Raw genomic sequence first — 18,112 nt, 5'->3', positions numbered from 1 at the left:
ATTTGGGAATTTCTGTTGTTGGTTAGGCCACAGTATTATTGTTCCATCTCACATTAGGTAAGAGGTTTACTACAGATTACATTGAAAATTGAATGTGATTTGAATGGTGTGTTCATAGTTGTTAGGATCAATGGGATAGAAGTTATTGTTAGTATTACTATTTATTCAGAACTGATACAGAAATCAAGCAGGGTTTATACCATGGGATTACAAATCAAAAATTACTTCTCTCCATGTAGCCCAGAATACAGAGATAACAGACATCAAACTGGAACTGAGGCATTCTTATTCAGTCTTTTACAGTTATGTCCATGTAATGTGTGCATTTGTGCAGTTTGAGCTGGTACTGTTTAGTTGATAAAGAATACTGGGTTATTGTGTATTTTGAAGAACAGCAATTGTTTCTAGTTTTATATTGACTCTGAATTTGTTTTAGAAGCAGACTGGGTTTTACTTCAAGTATTTTAAGAATTTCCCCATTACTTAGGATTAAAAAGTAACTGACACTAGTTTTCTAAGTCAGATTTTTCAGCTTTAAAACCAAGCTGTCTGAATTATTGATCAGCAGACCACAGAGAGTGGGTCCACAGTGTAGATAAAAGCTAAATGCCCAAACAAGGGAAGAAATGTGAATATAACAGTAAAACCAGACATTTTCAGGTCTCTAGTTACAGCATAGGTATGTACAGCAGTGGAAGGAGAGCTTTTAATTGCCATGAGAATGCATAATATGGTTTGAAAAAGAAAAGTAAGTTTAATATTTTGAGCATCCTCAGTAAGGGAAAATTAGTAAATCTATGTGAGATAAACTCTGGTGAAAACAAGATCTAGGAGATTTTAGAAATGACAGTGTCTGGAAATCAACATGTAGAAGTCCAAAATGGTGGATCAAATTGTATTTTTTCAAGAACTGAACACCAGAAAAATCAGTCAGAATCAAAATAATTGTAAATAAATAGACTGTGAAGTAGCTTTCTTTGAAAGGGAATTTGACTTTCATCACTTTTAGAATTAAAGTCATCAATGACTCCGTTCACTGAGTTTCATGATTCTTAAAGTATATAAAAAAGTCTGGAGGGAGAGAAATTACAGTAATGCGTATTTAAACTGTGGGGACACAAATGGAGTATCTTTATGTTCAAAAAAAAATCTGCATATAGTGTGCAAAAAACTATATATAACATCCCCTTTTTTAATTTTATGTATTCATTCAGATGGGAATAAAAAATTCTATAATGCATAAGCAAAATGTTTTGAATCACATGAAAAGTTTTTGTCATCATCTTTTGTCGGCTTTGTACATTTTCCCGAGTCAGACTATATTTTCTGGGGCAATGCTGAGACTTTAACATGGTAAAAATTATTACATCAGACTAGAAAAAACAAACTGATAGACTGAATTCACAAATAAAGGACCCTACTGCTTATTAGTTTTTGAAAAATATTTTTAGATGAACTTGTCATTGCTGGGTACTGAGGGGTTTTTTTAAAAAGTTCTGTGGCTGTACCATCAATCAAAGATGAGTTGAATGTTATAACTGTTAATTCAAGCCCTCTCTTCCATTATTTAAACTTTAAAAATGTCAAGTCTATATTGTAGAACATTAAGAGATACACTTGGTAGTACCAAAATCATTAAAGTTTAATAATAATTAATTACAATGTACCTGAAACTTTACCCTCTGAAATCTGAGCCTCTGCATTTCAAACCTCAGTCTTCTAATGAAAGCTATTGACTTCCTTGGAACTCTGTGGAGTCTCATTTTACTGCAGAATCAGGATCTTGCTGTCTCAGCAATTTCCTTTTACTTTGTTGTGAATATGGTAAGTCAGTGTGATAATTTTAAGTCAGTGTCACCAAATCTTACTTGAGGGAGTTACAATAAAGCTGTTCACTAGTAGGAAAGCGAGTTGTACTTAATGGGAACATGCATCAGTGACTTTTTTTCAAATTATAATATGGAGCATTTTATGGTCAGTGACACAGACTATGAATGATGAATGTATTATAAGAATTTTACCTTAGAGGGCAAGAATAACACTAATTTTTCTCTTTCATGCTTCTTCCTTAATTTTTCTCTTTCTTTTATGGAGCACAGGCCTTGGGCATGTTATCTTTGTTTGCATGCATTGATGTTTTGTTCAGAGAATACGGATATATATACCAGTATTGTATCTATTATACACCTATGATTTATTTATTCTATTTATTGTACATCTATTGTTTATTAAATACTTTAATTAAAAGGTATTTAACATGATACAGGGGTGTCTGAAAAGGCCTTAAACTATTCAAAATATTTTTCTTTTCCCTAATAAAAGAAATATTTAATATATTGTGTTGTTTGAAAATTTTAAAATAAATGTTATTAAATTGTAATTAAACTACAAAAATACTTAAAATCCTGTTCTGAAGCAGTTTAAGGGAATTTGATTATTTGTAACATTGTTGCTCTGGTTACTAGATGGAATCATGTTATTAAACTACTCTTCTGTCATGTAATGATGACAGAAAAGCAATGCTCTTTGTTGAAATAACTCAGTGGATAGGGTAAAGTAACCTTGCTAGGCAGTCAATAAATAGCAAGTTAAGTGACCTTTAAAAAGATTCTAAAAGATACAGGTCTGTACAGTAGCTTCCTTTTCTGGCTAAAGGTAAAGTGTATTTTTTTTTTCTAATTCTTGAAGCGTAATAAACTATCATATAACAGTGTGATGGTTCTGATGAAGTTTTCAGATGGGCTTAATACTATTCTGACTTTTTCCTTTCTGTATTGTAACCATACAGAAACAAACATGGCTTCCTTAGTCCTCACTCCCATTACAATCTCAGTTTTTTTATATTCTTGTGGTCTTCAAGAAGCTCTGCCCTTTTACAGATCTTTCCAGAAGTTAAAATCAGAAAGTCTATTGTTTTTAATTATATAAATAATTTCTAGACTGTGTTAATTGATTTTTTTAACTTTTTTTTTTGATGGCACTCTTGAACCTTTGGTGACTTTCTGATGTTGCTCGAATAAACTAGAAAACTTCTCCATACTCCATTTTTCATAATTTTGTAGCCAAAGCAGCTTGAGTTTTTCATGAAATTTGTAACTGGAAGAGATTAGTACCGTGGAATACAAATATTAGAGAAGTTATGCAGTAAAGCTCCCATCTAAAAGTTAGTAAATGATGCTGAAAGCCCCCCCCTGTAATTCACTTTGAAATTATATAACCTAATGGAATTCTGGAGCTGGGCCATAAAAATTAATTATGTTTGTCAAGAAACCCAACTTGAAAATATAGAGAGTTAGAAATTGTAAGTAGTAGATGATTTAGTGATATGGTCTACATATTAAAATAGTTAGTACCTGGATGTCAGAAAAAGTGTGACTTGCCAGAAGGTACCTAGTCATCCAGTGAATTCTTAACAGCACCAGTTGGCAAGAAATTGAAATTTTCATTTTTCCTCTAGCTGTCATATCTTGTCATCTGAGGTGCATCATTTACTCATGGACTGTCACTCTTTAGTATTTAAGATGGTGTCTGTGAGCTGTTCAACTGTAAGGAATAAAAACATTCATAACGTCTTGCTAATGGCAAGATACTATTCATGTTATTCTGGCTTCTTCATATTACCTAATGGAAGTCACATTTACAAAATCTACAAATGCAAAGTAACAATTCACATTTCCATAATTGTCCAGATATTTGCATACTATTATATTGTCAAGTTTAGAAAAACTGGTATGGCTCTATGGAAAGCTAAAATACATAAAACAGCCAGGAACTTAAGGAAAGCAAACAATAAATCAGATATTGCAACTATTTAGTCATTGTGCTCACATCAGGACTCTTAAATTCACTGTTAACAATGATAGTGTAGATAAGGTATTAATGTATGTACATATTTGCCTAATCAAGACCTAACTGGAGACAGAAGATTGACTGGAACATCACTTCTGAGTCTGTTAAATTTAAAGTAGGATTCATAGCTACACCTCAGGAAAGTTCTGCTAATAACTTCCTGCTGAGTTGCCAACAGCACTGTGCAGTAACTTTAAGGGTAGCAGCTCATGTTGTATGCCTAGCTGAACATACATTTTGCCCTTAAAATGTTAAACACTTGCTTATAGTAAGGTGTGCAGTTGTATTTCAGAACAGAAAATTACTGTAATAGCTCTACTAGTCCTCCATGACTACTGTGTATAAATGTTGATTCAGAAGTGATTGGCATTTTTGTGGTTTAATTTCTCCTAGCTGCTTAACTTTTATTGTTTTGAATGAATGTGGCCTACAATATCAAATTCTTCAGTCTCCAGCAGCAATTATAACAAAGTTTAAGGTTCTAACCATCCCTGTTACATGTATTGATTCATGTATTTTTCCCTGACACTACTTCATTTCAATATTTGTTTTCCAGATAAAGGCTTATATTCATATAATTCAGGTAAATTTTCAGCATGCCAGAAATGCTTATTGCTTCCATATACATGCAAAATTTAATTTGATATTTTATTTGTGTGCTTTTGCTACCTATTGTGCAGATGCTAAATTGCTTAAATGTTCTTTGGCTTTTCTTGTCTGCTTTTCAGTCATAGGTCTTTTGTTGGCTTTCTTTCTCTATTCTTAACATTTCAGTATTGATATTGGAGCAGTAGTGTAACACTATACTTGCTTTGCCTGCCTTTATTTTAGGTAGAGCTTTGGTAGGTAAACTGTAGTGAGCTGTATTAACTATACTAGGAAAATGCTATTTTGCTTAAGCTATATTAAAAGGAACACTGTTGTATTACAGCTATTTGAGTACTAGTGTAAGTATTTTTAGAATACAGACATGGGGTAAGTGAAGTACTGGCAAAATCAGTATTTATACTGACACGTATTTTTACAATTTCATATTGATTTAAATCCCCAGTTACAAATCCAGTTTCTATATCTGAGAACTTTGCCTTAATTAAATATAAATAAATTAATAATTTACAGGTTGAATTTTGTAGTGCATTTCATGTGGGACTTTTTGCAGTTCCTGCAGTTTTAATTATGGGAATCTCTTTGAGAATTGGTTCATCTAATTATCTCTTAGTTATGTTTAAAAAATGAAACACATTGTTAAGAAAATAGATCCAATACCATGGTGGAGAGAAACAAAAACCCCACAGGGTGTTTCTTGAGAGTAGTACTAATAAAACCCAGTTTCCATTATATCTACCTTTAGTCTCCCGTGTTTCTTGTATTCCATTCTCTCCTAAAATAATTCTACATTCTTCTCATGTTTTATGATATCTTCATATGGGTAGAGACCATATTTGCTGTGATGACTGTGGACTTGTGCACATGTGGATTAGCCACAAATTTTAGCTTGGTAACGTTTCTTTTTCATTAAGGGGTTCTGATTTGTATCTCTCTCTTCTATCCAGCAACCATTTTCAAAGATCTGTAGGAACTTAATTAAATTTGGTATTTATACCCCTCTGTCAATATAGATTGAATTTGTCAAAACCATAAAAAACCACTATTTTGTGCAGGAGGTTAAAGTGACAGATTGACATGGAGACAGCAGGACTGCATGAGAAATTAGCTCACACTAAGAACCCTCAGGCACAGACTGGATGAATATGAGAGAGCAAATTCTTAAGACAGTTGTTGTGAGACTGATTTTAGGGTTGCTTATATGTCAGCTTTGAACACAGAACAATTACAGGCATTGCTAAGTTACTTTAAGTGTTTGTGAAAGCCTTCTGTGAGCTTCAGGGAAGGAGCTCATAAGCATGCTTCACTACCCCTTGCTCCCCCAAGGAGTCCACAAAACCCTGTAAAAGCTTCCTCCATTGTAAGGGGCAGAATCCCCAGCTCAGGAACTCGGTCTACTTTCTTTTTCCTTTTTTTTTTTTTTCTCAACAAGAAAAACAGAGAATTTCTGAGCCATAAATCTGGCGCTTCCTTCTGTATTTAAGCTGATTAAATTTTATTTCTCATTCTATCCCCTGTCCGAGTCCATTCTGATAACTATATTGTTTGGCCATATAGGCTTTAGTAGAGTTTTGAACCTCGTGTTGGTCTTCTCTTGAGGCCTTTATCAGAAATATCAATGGTCAATATATGGAGCACAAAAGGTATTATATCTTGCATTGTTTCCCCTGTATATTAATAATAGAGTGGAGCACAGCTCTGTGCCAACTTCGGTTGTCATGTAGTATCCAGAATACCTTCAAGAACTCTGCACAGATTTTGGTTGCTTTCCAAGAAAATATTTATGATTGCATATTGTTTCATTCATTGGGAAGAGTTCTGGTTATTTAGAATGTTGTTATGGAGAGAAATGTGATTCTGTTGAAATTAGAATAGAATAGAATAGAATAGAATAGAATAGAATAGAATAGAATAGAAATAGAATATTTTGGTTGGAAGGGACCTACAATGATCATCTAGTCCAACTGCCTGACCTATTCAGGTCTGACCAAAAGTTAAAGCATCTTATTAAATGCATTGTCCAAATGCTTCTTAAACACTGACAAGCATGGGACATCCAAAGAAGGTTCTCTTAAAATTTCTTCAATAATTTCCATATTATTTTTACTCAGAAGTTGTTAAAGCTTTCCATGGCCACCAACACTGCAGCCCATGAAAAGTTAACAAAAAAATAAGTATTTGATTCATAAAATGGAATTAAACACCTCAGTTCTTTCTTCACATTATTCCTAGCCATCAAGATGAAAAAAGGGAAGGTTTTTAAACTAAGACACTACTGTATTTTAAATTCTTCTTCTGCCTAATAGAAAGTAAAAATGTAAATAGGAAAAACAGTAAAGTAGTAAAAATTTAAATACAAAGTACTTTTTAAATGGAAATTGAAAATAACGGGCCTAATGGTTTTTAGGTGGTGATGTTTTTCCCCAACCCTGCAATGAAAGGTACAGCGCAAGTGCTGTAAACTTCCAGTTCTAGTATGTACATGCTCTTGCAGAGTTGTCGTGCTGTGTGGGATGGTAGCTTGTGCAGCAGCAGCAGGGAAGGAGTAGGTAGGTGTGGGAGGGAAGGAGGTTGCTGAGGGTTATCAAATTCTGATGGGGAGGTTCTCCTCTTTCCCCAAGGTAAGCTGTCCCTGGAAAACAGTTTTATTGATAGTTTAAGGCTATTAAACCAAAACCTGCTAAAGCGAATAAGAATATATTTGATTTCACTGGGGTTGGGGTTATGCTGAATTAAGGCTTTTTTTAATGTGGCTTACACTAGCTAATCATACAGCATGGGGTGTATTCTGTCTTCAGTCTGTAACTGTAATAACCATTAATCCTGGTGGAAGGCATTCAAAAGTCCGTATTTACCATCTGTTACCACCCAGTTATCAGACAAAATGGTAATAATATCCCTAAGAATGTTTCATTAATAAGCTATATTCCAGTGCAATGGCAGTGAGACTTAATTAATTGCATTCCTTATGTTTAAAATCCATCAAAGAAAAAGTTAATTAAATGCAAACCATTGGCACCAATGTGTTTATTTGATGCACCTGGTGTCCTGGGTGTTACATGCTTAAACTTTGTACTGAATTTTGAATTTATGTTAGAATACATTTAATCATCTTGCTCTTGAAATAAGTACCATATTTTATAACATATTTGTCAAACACTGTAAGATATTCTTTAAAAGACTAAATAACAGTTTCATTAGCAATATTCATTTGGAATAATTTGTGAGAGGCTTCATTGTCACATTTCCCAGATGAACTATGAATTGTCCTTTCTCTGTTTTATGATCAGTGGTTCAAATTACTTAGTGGTAAATAATGAAGTGGTATTTTGACAAGATGTGGCTAAGGTAGGATTGAAGCCTAAATCTTCAACTTTACATTGTCAATAGGTTAAAAAGAAAATTACAATCTAAAATTAATATATAGCAGATGAAATACTCTTGCAAAAATTGTAAGAAATATTAAACTAAGCTGCCCGCAATTACACTGGTATTTCAAATACTCAGTTCAATAAAGGATTTTGACCTGTGCACTTTCTAGTTTGTTCCATTTCTGAAGTTAATGGGAGACATTTTAAATAAATATAATCTGATTCCTTTGCAGAAGTTACATATTCCATGGAGTACTTCTTGACAACACATATTTGACATGCTTTCTTTCCTCTGTCCTTCCTGAAAACATTGATTTCCAAAGATAAAACCAAGTAATTAATTCTGACTTCTTAATTTCTTCTGACTTCTGACTTCTTAACCAGCATTTAAATTTACATTTATAAGTAAATGTGAAACATTACTTAAACATGATTATTTTTCAGTTGGTTTAAGTCTGTTAGAGTTGGCTTAAGGTAGCCTCTACTGGAGGAGAGAATAGATGTTCTGATCTGAACAAGCTTCATGTCTTGTCTTACAGATAAAGTTTTTGTATTTAAGGGATGTCAGCTATTACAGGAAACTTTCCTCTTCACAGTAGCAAAGGCAATTGGAGAAAGCCCTGAAATCTGATTCTTCCCTTGATGCTACTCTTTGCCTACACTCATCCTTCGGGCAGGTCTCAATCCTGGCCCGTTCACTTTCCCCATGCCCCAGCTCTTCCCTGCAGCTTGGATGGGAGTGAAGACAGAGGTCTGTATATAAAAAGAGAAAAGCATCTCTAGATCCTGGAAATTAATTTGGATTTGAGGTATTAGGAGATTCTGGAAAAGATTAGGAGATTAGGAAAAGGTGGATGTTGTTTGAGGGGGCAGAGGGAGAGAGGGAGAGAGAGAGACCCCTGTCTTTTATACCCGTGGTCTGTTGAAGCTTCTTAGTCTCTCTTCTCTGCCAGATGTATCCTGTGACTACTACAACATATAATTTTAGCTATGCAGCTGGGAAGTCTAGAGCCCATTGTGACAACAGCTGGCTATTTTAATCCTCAAAGATGCAAATCTCTTCTCCAGAATAGAGAATATAATATTCTAAAAATACATTAAAGCAGATGTACTTAGTTGTAAATATAAACATAAATAAAAAGCAGCCTCAGTTGTAATTAATTAGATACATTCATAAGGATGAATTAGATGATGAGTAAATGACATTCATTTAAATCATAGTTGAGTCAGCCCTCTTACGTCTTTCATGATACAAAACTTTCCCAGCATCCATGTGATGAGCATCAGCAAACTGTTTGGTTGCCCTCATCTTCCCATTCCACGGCCCTCTCTCTCTGATAGAGCCTGAGTGATGTTATTGGCATCTCTGCACAGCAGCCACAGTCCTGCTGCCAGATCAGTACCAGGGTTGCCAGAGGCCAGAATTGCACTGCTCTGCACTCCCTTTCGGGGGCTTCTGCCTTTTAGATCCCAGTCAAATCCCAGCCAGACTAGTAGGGCTCTCTTGCTTAGATGTTGTCCTTATTTAATGACTTGGGTTTGAATTAGTGGCTAAGGAGAATGGAGACTAATCCTTCTTGCTCGCTGGCATGTATATCACCACACGAGTAGAAGGCTCTGCTGCAAATAGCAGCAGGAACAACATCACAGGTGGAATGGATGCTCTTTCTTTGGGGAACAAGAGAGATTTTCACTGGGCCTCTGTGATACTATAAGAAAATAATCAGATTGAATATTGTCCTTGTCAGACTTAATTGCTTTTGGAAATCTTGATTCTCAGAGTCCATTAGGAGGCTGAAAACTTTTCCTTCACTCCTGCCCTCATCTTCTAGGTTTTCTCAACTACTAATTATGATCACTTGCTTGCTATTTCTTGTTTTAGAGAAAGACTTTACTTCTTGTTATTTCTTGAGTTCAAAGACACCTTTCCCCTTCCCCATTGTAGGATGGTTATTTCTAAACTTTTATAATAAATTGAACTAATAATTCTACCAGGTAAGAATTGCAGGGTGTAGGAAACCAAAGCATGGCTTTCCTTGTACTAATTTTAATTTCCTATTTGTGAGGAAACCCCCAACCTTTACTGCAATTAAATACCAATAATTAACACTGCTCTACTGGAATTGCATAATGTAATAGCAGGCTAGATTGTGTTTTCTAAGAATTAACACATATCACACTTATACCATGTCCTAGTTGAATAATTTTTAACAGACCAATTTTTATCCCAAAGGGAATAGTCTGCAGTCTAGTTTATCAATTCATACACCCACATCTTGATTGCTGCAATCAGTTCTGACTTCTCATAAAAGGCACAGAAGAACTAGAAAACATACAAACAAATACAGCAGGAACAATCAGAAATACAGAATAGTTTGCATATGTAAAGGAGATAAACAATGATGTTTCAGCTCAGAAAAAGAGATGTCTGTGGGAGAATACAGAGTGCTGATTCATGTTTCTCAGAATACAAAAACTTGGAGGCCACTGTCTGAAATAACATAATAGAAATAAAACAGAGGGAAGTCTATTTCACACAATGCAAAATTAAACTGCAGAACTTACTGACATAGCATCTTATAGAGGCCAAGTGAATACTGTGACTCAAAAAGAAGTTATGTGAATTTGTGGAGAATGGGTTGATTAATGACTTACAGTAAACAGGATGGCTTAGGAGGAGTCTCAGTTGCCAGGGCCCCTGCCTGCTGAAAGCTAAAAGGGTGCAACACAGAAAACTTTTTCCATACAGATCTTGTAAGCACACTCTTTCCACTAAAGGAGGACCTTCCACTATCCCGTGGTGGGTAGACAGATGTTAGACATTCTGACAAACGACAGAAAAAAATGACTGAAAAAAAAATTATTTTTGTCAAAAATCCTCTTAGCACTTGTTCTCCCAGTTTTCTGTTGGGAAAGGAGGGTCGGGATCCTTCTGTGCCAGTCACTCAGATAGAACATTAATCCTGTTTTGTCCTGGGCTTCTTTACATTTACTCCCAGTTTTTACTGGTATTTTTGTGTGTGTGTTTTTCAGAATAAATCATCCTGTGGTAGGAATAAAAAAAATCTTGCACATGATTGAAGGTTTGGTGACAATTAGATTAAAGCTTCTACCTTCTAGTTACTTATTTTTAGATGGCCAGAGAATTAGAACAGACAAACCATCTTGCTGAAGAACAGGGCTTTCACATTTAAAACAAGTAAATGAATAATTATTCACATGCCAGTGCTTAATCCTGATGTCAGCAATCAAATGCTGTTTAAAAGATGCCACAGAAGACAGAAGTAAAATTAAGCTAAACACAAACTGACACATACATTTGTCCTACGTGACCTACATTTTGGCTCTAATTGTGGATGCAGAATCTGCTTTTGCCAGCTAAGCTCTAGCTATTTTGACAGGTGTACTCTTACAGAGCATTTAATAGTTTGCTGCCTCTAAAGTGTCACAGAGAGGTTTTGTTTTTCAGGACACACTATATGTGTGAAGCTGCCTGTTCTCCTGATAATGATTACTAATAACCTAAAGAATCCATTTAATATTATTGCTATTATTGATTTTCCTGGTATTCAAAGACTTTGGGGAGGCATGATGCCTTGTGTATGAAAACTTGGAAGATGAACAGTGTGATGCCAGGTTCTATATGGAATGAATACGTGTAGATAAAAAGTATATTTCATAAAAGCAATGTAGAGCTGTATTTCAGCATTTCATTGTATATTACATTAAACATTTAGCTGATAATAGTTGGTACACTAATACATTTGCAATAATGTAACATTAATAATTTCCCTTATGTGCTTATATTAATGCTTCATTGTCTAGTATGAAATCCTTACATTTATTTATGTATTATTGGCTGAGGATAGTTATAACTTACAGGAAGATAAATGATACATTTCTGATTTTTTTTAATTTTTTTTTTTTGGCAGGGTCCAAAAGAATCAGCGACAGTGAAGTCTCTGATTATGACTGTGATGATGGAATTGGTGTTGTTTCAGGTATTACTGTCTGAATTTACTCTTCTACGTTCAGTAGAAATCTTTTTTATTTATAATTTATTATTATGAATTCTATAATGGTTTTCTAGTGACAAGTAAGTAGAACCTAAGTGTGTATTTTTCCAACAGACATAAAATAATTTTTGTGGGTAATGCATATTTAACCACAAAAATTACAAACAGAGGGAAAAAATCAATGTGTGAATTTCCTTGTTGCTTTTATAAAAAGCAACAATTGCACAAAAGTGTTTGTCCATTAAATGTGAAGAAGTGTTTGATTTTTTTTGACAGACATTCAGGTTTGATATACCCTTTAAAACTTTATGGTGGAATAATAACACTTCCAAAGGTCTGAAACCTGAACATTTAAGGCAGGTCAGGAGATATCTTAACAGATAATCTGTTTTACTAAGAAGTATTGGAATTGGAGTTTAATGAGTATTTGAGATAAAAGTTGTTATGTGAAAGAGTATTTCTCCTCCTCTTCTAAGAGAAAAGATAATACTGTAATCATAGCCGAAAACAATAAAATCAGAGAATCATATGCTTTTGCTGACTACGACAGAATATATTTAGGATGCAGCCATGCCACCTTTAAACCAGTACTGATGGCTACTGGTACCAGCAGAGAGTAGGCTGCACGGCTCAGTGTGTACTCCATTACCCTACTGCTCTACTGAGATTTTTAACCCACTCAGAGTAGTTTGTGTTAGACAGTTTCTGGTTCCCTCAGCTCAGGTCTAGCTAAATTGTACATAAACAGTGATTTGTGTACCTTACTCAGCACAGGTGGATCAGTATATGCTGCCTGGTCTATGCAGCAGCTGTAAGACAGTGATCAGCTGGTCAGTCAAAACATGTTCCTGCCACGCAGCCACCTGTCAGCATATGTGCAGCTTTTACACCGGGTATAGTACATGCTGCTGGCAGGCTAAGGAAGGGTATGGGGAAAACAAGAGTCAGAGGAACACAGCTGGGTCTGGGCGTAGAGGAAAACAAGGAGGTAAAATAGGCCATCCTGGATATTGCAAGGTGGGGTGCAGCCAAGTATTGTTAAATCCAAACATTTAGTGAGCTACCTAATTACTTGAGTTTGCACAGTCCTGTCTTAAAAAGTGTTACCAGTCTGAGCTCAGATGCATTTCTGTGTTGTCTGCGTAGTCATCCCTGTATTTCCAGATATTTCATGGTTATCTCCTAGGCTCTGCTTAGTTTTTGACCCTGCTATGTTGCTATTCCCTTGCCACAGGTCTTGTGGTTGCTGGGAAAATGGGATAACAGATTTTTTTTAATTAAACAGCATGTACATTTTATCAAGAAGCCCCTTTTTTAACTAACATAATATTATACAGACTTTGTGGTACAAACAGGGCAAGTCATATTGTTAGCACGTTTATTGGCTGTGGTTCATTGTAGGTATCTTATTAGAATATTTAGAAAGCAGACATTTTTAAGCACAAGTTGTCCTTGTTCATGTTGGAACAATCTAACCTTGCAGATATTCCACAGTAAAACTTACTCCCTCTCAAAGGAATAATTTTTATCTTTTCTGTAAAAACATTCAGATTTTTGTTAACCTCTGCTCAAAGGGTTTGCTCTACTCTAAGGTTTCAGCAATTTTACCAGAGACTGAACACTGTGGATGCAAGACCACTAAATTTTCTGTCTTCCTTAAATCATTTATCTTCAAACAGTAATAGGCTCAGTTTTCAGATTATTACCTTAATTAGAAAGATATTTAGGAAAACTTAGGGCATTTTTATATTCCCACTCCCCTGTTTGCTTTACTACAGTCAGAAGACAGGAAGGATACGTAGCCAGAGTGGTGTGAAGTATTGGAACCAGAGAGGGGGTGATCCTCAGAAGTCCCTTGTTCCTACTTACTGTACTTTCGGTCTTAGGTTGGTTAGCTTTCTATATGTGCTTAGTAGTTACTAAGGCTTTCAGATTGCCTGTCCTCCCAAAGGGAAGGACTTTCATATTCCTGTTGGTCAGTTAAATTAGAAATGCAGCAACCCAACTTTGGAGTTTAATAGTAAAGGGAAGAAGAAAGGAGGGTTGATGCATATATGTCTAGAGTGCCCAGTATGGTGCCATTTTGAAACTGAAATCTTTCTATTGTCCTGGAAAAAGGTACCGAGTTTTGCAGAAGTTTTACCAGATGCTTGAACATCAGCAGGATTCTTGTGAAACACCTAGATTTACAATTTTATGATTTCATAAACTCCTCTTTTGACAACTTGTAATATTGTGGTCTTTACAGTTCAGTGAATGAGTCTACTTCCCTTACCTGAGTTTTTGATGTACCTTTAGTTCCTTCAGGATCTTTTAGGTTTTGGATTTCTGCTGACAGTTCTACACCTTAGTTGCATTTTAATTCAGACTGGCTGTGTGGGTGGGAAAGTTTGATGTTCTTTTGCTTTTGAAATATTTATTTATTGCCTTTCTTTTTTGTGCTTCTGTCACTGTGTTTGCAAGTCTTTTGATTTATCCTTGTCTTGTCTTATCATCCACATCCTTCTCTTGTTTCAGGTTTTTCTATTCATTTGCAGACTCGTCACAATCTTGGTTTAAATATATGCCTTCTTTGCATGAAGCCATTTGTCTCTCTTTGTTTTCTTTCTTTCTTACTTACCCCAGTTCTTTCATTTTGTATTTTCAGGTTTTATTTAACATGACACTTCACTTTGCTCTTTTTCCTTCTGCCATATAAATACTGTATCACATCAAGAATGTTTGCTAATATCTGTCACGTACTCTCAGTGATCCTTTCCATAAAATTAATGCTTATTCAAAGTATTGGACCTGCAAACTAAACTCCAGAAACCTTTAAGAAGAGCAAGAATTCTCTTTTGGTTTCTCTTTAATTTACTTTTATTCAAAACAGTGGACTAGATGACCTTTAAAGGTGCCTTCTAACCCAAACCATTCTATGACTCTATGATTCTATAAAATCCATGGACCTTCCTTGATCTCATTATGTATTTATTTATAGTTCACTGAAAGATATATGCTGTCTGGCTTCACCGTTTTCCTGACTGAAGCTGAAATTTTCTCTTTCTCCACAACACCTTTTTATATAGCTGCTCTGGTATTGGTCCCATAAGGTCAATTGACTTCGTCTTTGGATAAGCTGGTGATAGGTAGAAATCCAGCAATGGAAGATCTTTCTTAATGTACATCTGTAAGCAAGATTGTGTTAGACTGTATTTGCTGAAATAGAGGGAACTTTATAAGCTACAGTTCCTTGCATCATCATCTATTTTTAATATATATGCAGTTGATGTTTGTCACTGCTGTGGTACTTTTGATCCACAAAATTAATTTCCTGATGATAAAATGCTTAAAATATGTCTATTTCCCATACCATACTTTAATTTTTACAAAAAATTCAAGTATCTCTTGGAAAAATTATTCATAAAAGCTATCACTTCCTGTGGCTTGGATCTTATCCTGCTTAGACAAACTTAATAAACTTCAGGCTTATAAAAGAGAGTGTTGTTCCTGTCAACAGGAAGGGCTTTTAAGAAAATAATGATATACCGATTGAAAAACTTCAGTGTCTTTTTTTCTGGTTATATGTGTATTCTACGCAAGCTACTGTCAGAAAGGGTTATAACATATTATGTATTTAAACAAGTAAGCAAAAGCGATTTTTTACAAGATTTTAAAATAGCTCTCTTTATATACAATATACATTCATTTCATCTCGGTAGCAAAACCACTAGAACAGAATCTTTATTATATCTCATCTCTGCTGGATTTAATCTTAGTACAGGATAGCAGAAAGAGAGGCACTAGAAGTTCTGTTTTTGTCTTTTAGATTGCTTGTACATAGTCTTCAAATCATTTAAAGCATTCATTTTGCTGTCCTGAACAATAAGCTTTGGCCCTCATAAAGTTTTCTGTCATCAGCAATTCTGTGTGGGAGCACATCAGCCCCTTAGAATGCTCTTACATGCTTATTGATAAAAACAATACAGTATTTTTATATTGATTTTAGAAAAATTCCAGATCACTTTACAGAACACCTTTTAAATTATCATAATACTAAATACAATTCAATGAAAAGCAGGGTGCGGTTTTGTTTTTTTTTTTTCTTTCTATTGACCAAAGTTGAATGGGCATTACAGTTAATGAAGTTCAATGAATATGGACCGTAATTTCTAAATAGTTTTCTTCCCAGGTACTTCCTCATAGTGTATATTGAACCTGCTGTAACCTACTAAGTACAAGTAACCTACTGAGTCTGACTTTATGAACAGAGACAAGTATTGTCAAGACCATTTAATCATAAAAAGTCTCACCTATCACTGTTGTGAGACTTAAATATTAAGTGTGAGATATTAATGTTTAAAATTCAGTTCTACACCAATATCTCATCTGCACTACATCACTTTATGAAACACTTGTAATCTGAGATATGTTTCAGCAGATGAATCCTGGAAGAATGTAAGGCAGTGAATTCTGCATAAACTGCATTGCAAATCTCTGTAGAGAAGAGCTTTTCCAAGTAAAAGAATGCAGTCTCCAGCCTTGAGAAGAAAAGCATTTATGGTGATAAGTTTTTCTCATTAGGCAAAAGATAGCAAGTTGTCTCAGGAGCAAATAAGATATTTATTCAGAGGATAGTTAGAGCCAAGTAGATTAAAAAAAATAATAACAACCAGTAAAGAAATTCTTACTGAAATTACAAAAATTATTCTGTTTTTGAAGAAGAATGAAAAGCAATTATTCATTTTTGCTTCACTTCTCAAAATACCTGAGGAGTCCTTTGTTCGAAAGAGTTATTTCACTGTCATGTTGCAGCCTTCCCTGCAGAGGAAAAAAAAGTCCTCTCTACTTGCTGATAATGTGAACTGCATTTTTATACCTGGATTCTGTTGATGATTGCTGCTCAAAGCAGATACAGAGCACACAAATACTTTGGTTACAGCTTGAAATCAACTGCCTATTGAAATATATCTTACAGCATTAGTATGTAGAGTGGATGACTTCTACCCTTACTAAAATAAATGATGTCATTGTAGATCACCAGCTAGCCCTAAATGGGAGTCTGTAGTGTCCCAAAAGCCTGGTAACTATAGACCTAAACATTGACAAGCTTTTTCTTTTATTATGTGTTGATACCCATTCCCCATGTCTTTTGTGGGTTTTTCCTTGAGTAAAAAATAGCTTAGTGTCTATGTGTCTCGAAAATTTCTGCCAAAATTGGAAGTGAGATTCAAGCAATGTTAAAATAGTCCTTATTGCTGATCCATTAGGTCAAGGGGTCTTTAACCATTTTCCTTGCTTTAAAACAAATGAAGTGTATATTTTTTTACAACTTTATGCCTACAGTTCTTAACACAGGAATTTTTATTATCATTCTTCAAGCTTTTCCTTGTATTTTTAGTTTCATTTTTAATTTATCAAATGCAAAGTTTAGTAATACTTTTACTATTTTTAAAAAAATTTCTGTAGTATCATTTCCTCAGAAACATCTTTCTCTTCAAACATGCAAATTCTCTCAATTAATACCTTTTTTCCTAAAACTAGTTTTATATTTTTAAGTATAAGCTGTATCACTCCATTTTGAAAGTAAAAATGTAATTAAATTCAAGTTTTATTTTCAGATTATCAGTAATTATCAGCAGCATTCTCTTCTTTGAGTAAAGTTAAGCAAATATGAACTCAGCATGTTAGTTCACGTTCTACCACAGTCCCAATATCTACAGAGTGACAAAGGCATCTAACAGATAGTGGAAACCTGCAAGGCAGTTGCATTCCAATCAGAGACTTGATCAGTACTTCTCACATAAGGAAAAGCCTAGTTGGGATGAGTTACAAATGTGGTGATGAGCACTTCTAAGAAGGAAATGCTCTGTGAAAGGACTGATAAACTCCAATCAACAGTGTCAAGAGGAGGCTAATTTGGGGGACTTGCTGGACAGCAGAAAATATACATGGATGAGTACTTAAATAAGAAGAAACGTTATCTGTATAGTAACTGTGGTTTTTTCAAGCTTTTTGTGTCATACTGGGTGTAGGGGCAGCACTGAAAACTCGTCAAGCTGTGGTTTATTGCTCTGTGGGAATGTTCTTCATACACATTAATGCTAAAAAGAGTTGTCTCAAGTGTAATGGGTCCTTACATACCCTTAGACCAGTAGAGCTAGAAACACCTCTTGAGGAACTGAGTTACTATGCAGCAAGTAACCAATTGTTCCTACTGTAATGTTTTCTGGTTCCTTTCACTATATTTTCATTCTTCCCATATCTGTAGAATAATATTTTGATGCCAAA

General features: G+C 34.8%; 1 protein-coding gene across 50 annotated transcripts in view; it reads left to right on the top strand.

Moving 5' to 3' along the window:
- The window catches only part of RIMS2 (regulating synaptic membrane exocytosis 2), a 486,153-nt gene that overhangs the window by 289,997 nt on the left and 178,044 nt on the right, over positions 1-18,112 (top strand). For 34 of the 50 annotated variants that reach the window (XM_030011022.2, XM_030011023.2, XM_030011017.2 and 31 more), the window contains 2 exons: positions 4,406-4,432; positions 11,759-11,827. In XM_030011022.2, coding sequence (XP_029866882.1) covers positions 4,406-4,432; positions 11,759-11,827 — 96 coding nt within the window. The remainder of the gene's footprint in view (positions 1-4,405; positions 4,433-11,758; positions 11,828-18,112) is intronic. The other 16 variants (XM_030011020.2, XM_030011011.2, XM_030011049.1 and 13 more) reach the window with 1 other exon arrangement.

Source organism: Aquila chrysaetos, chromosome 4 (genome assembly GCF_900496995.4).
Source record: "Aquila chrysaetos chrysaetos chromosome 4, bAquChr1.4, whole genome shotgun sequence".
NCBI classification, from domain to species: domain Eukaryota; kingdom Metazoa; phylum Chordata; class Aves; order Accipitriformes; family Accipitridae; genus Aquila; species Aquila chrysaetos.
Note: the sequence above shows the minus strand (reverse complement) of the source record. Positions and strands in the feature narration are given on the sequence as shown.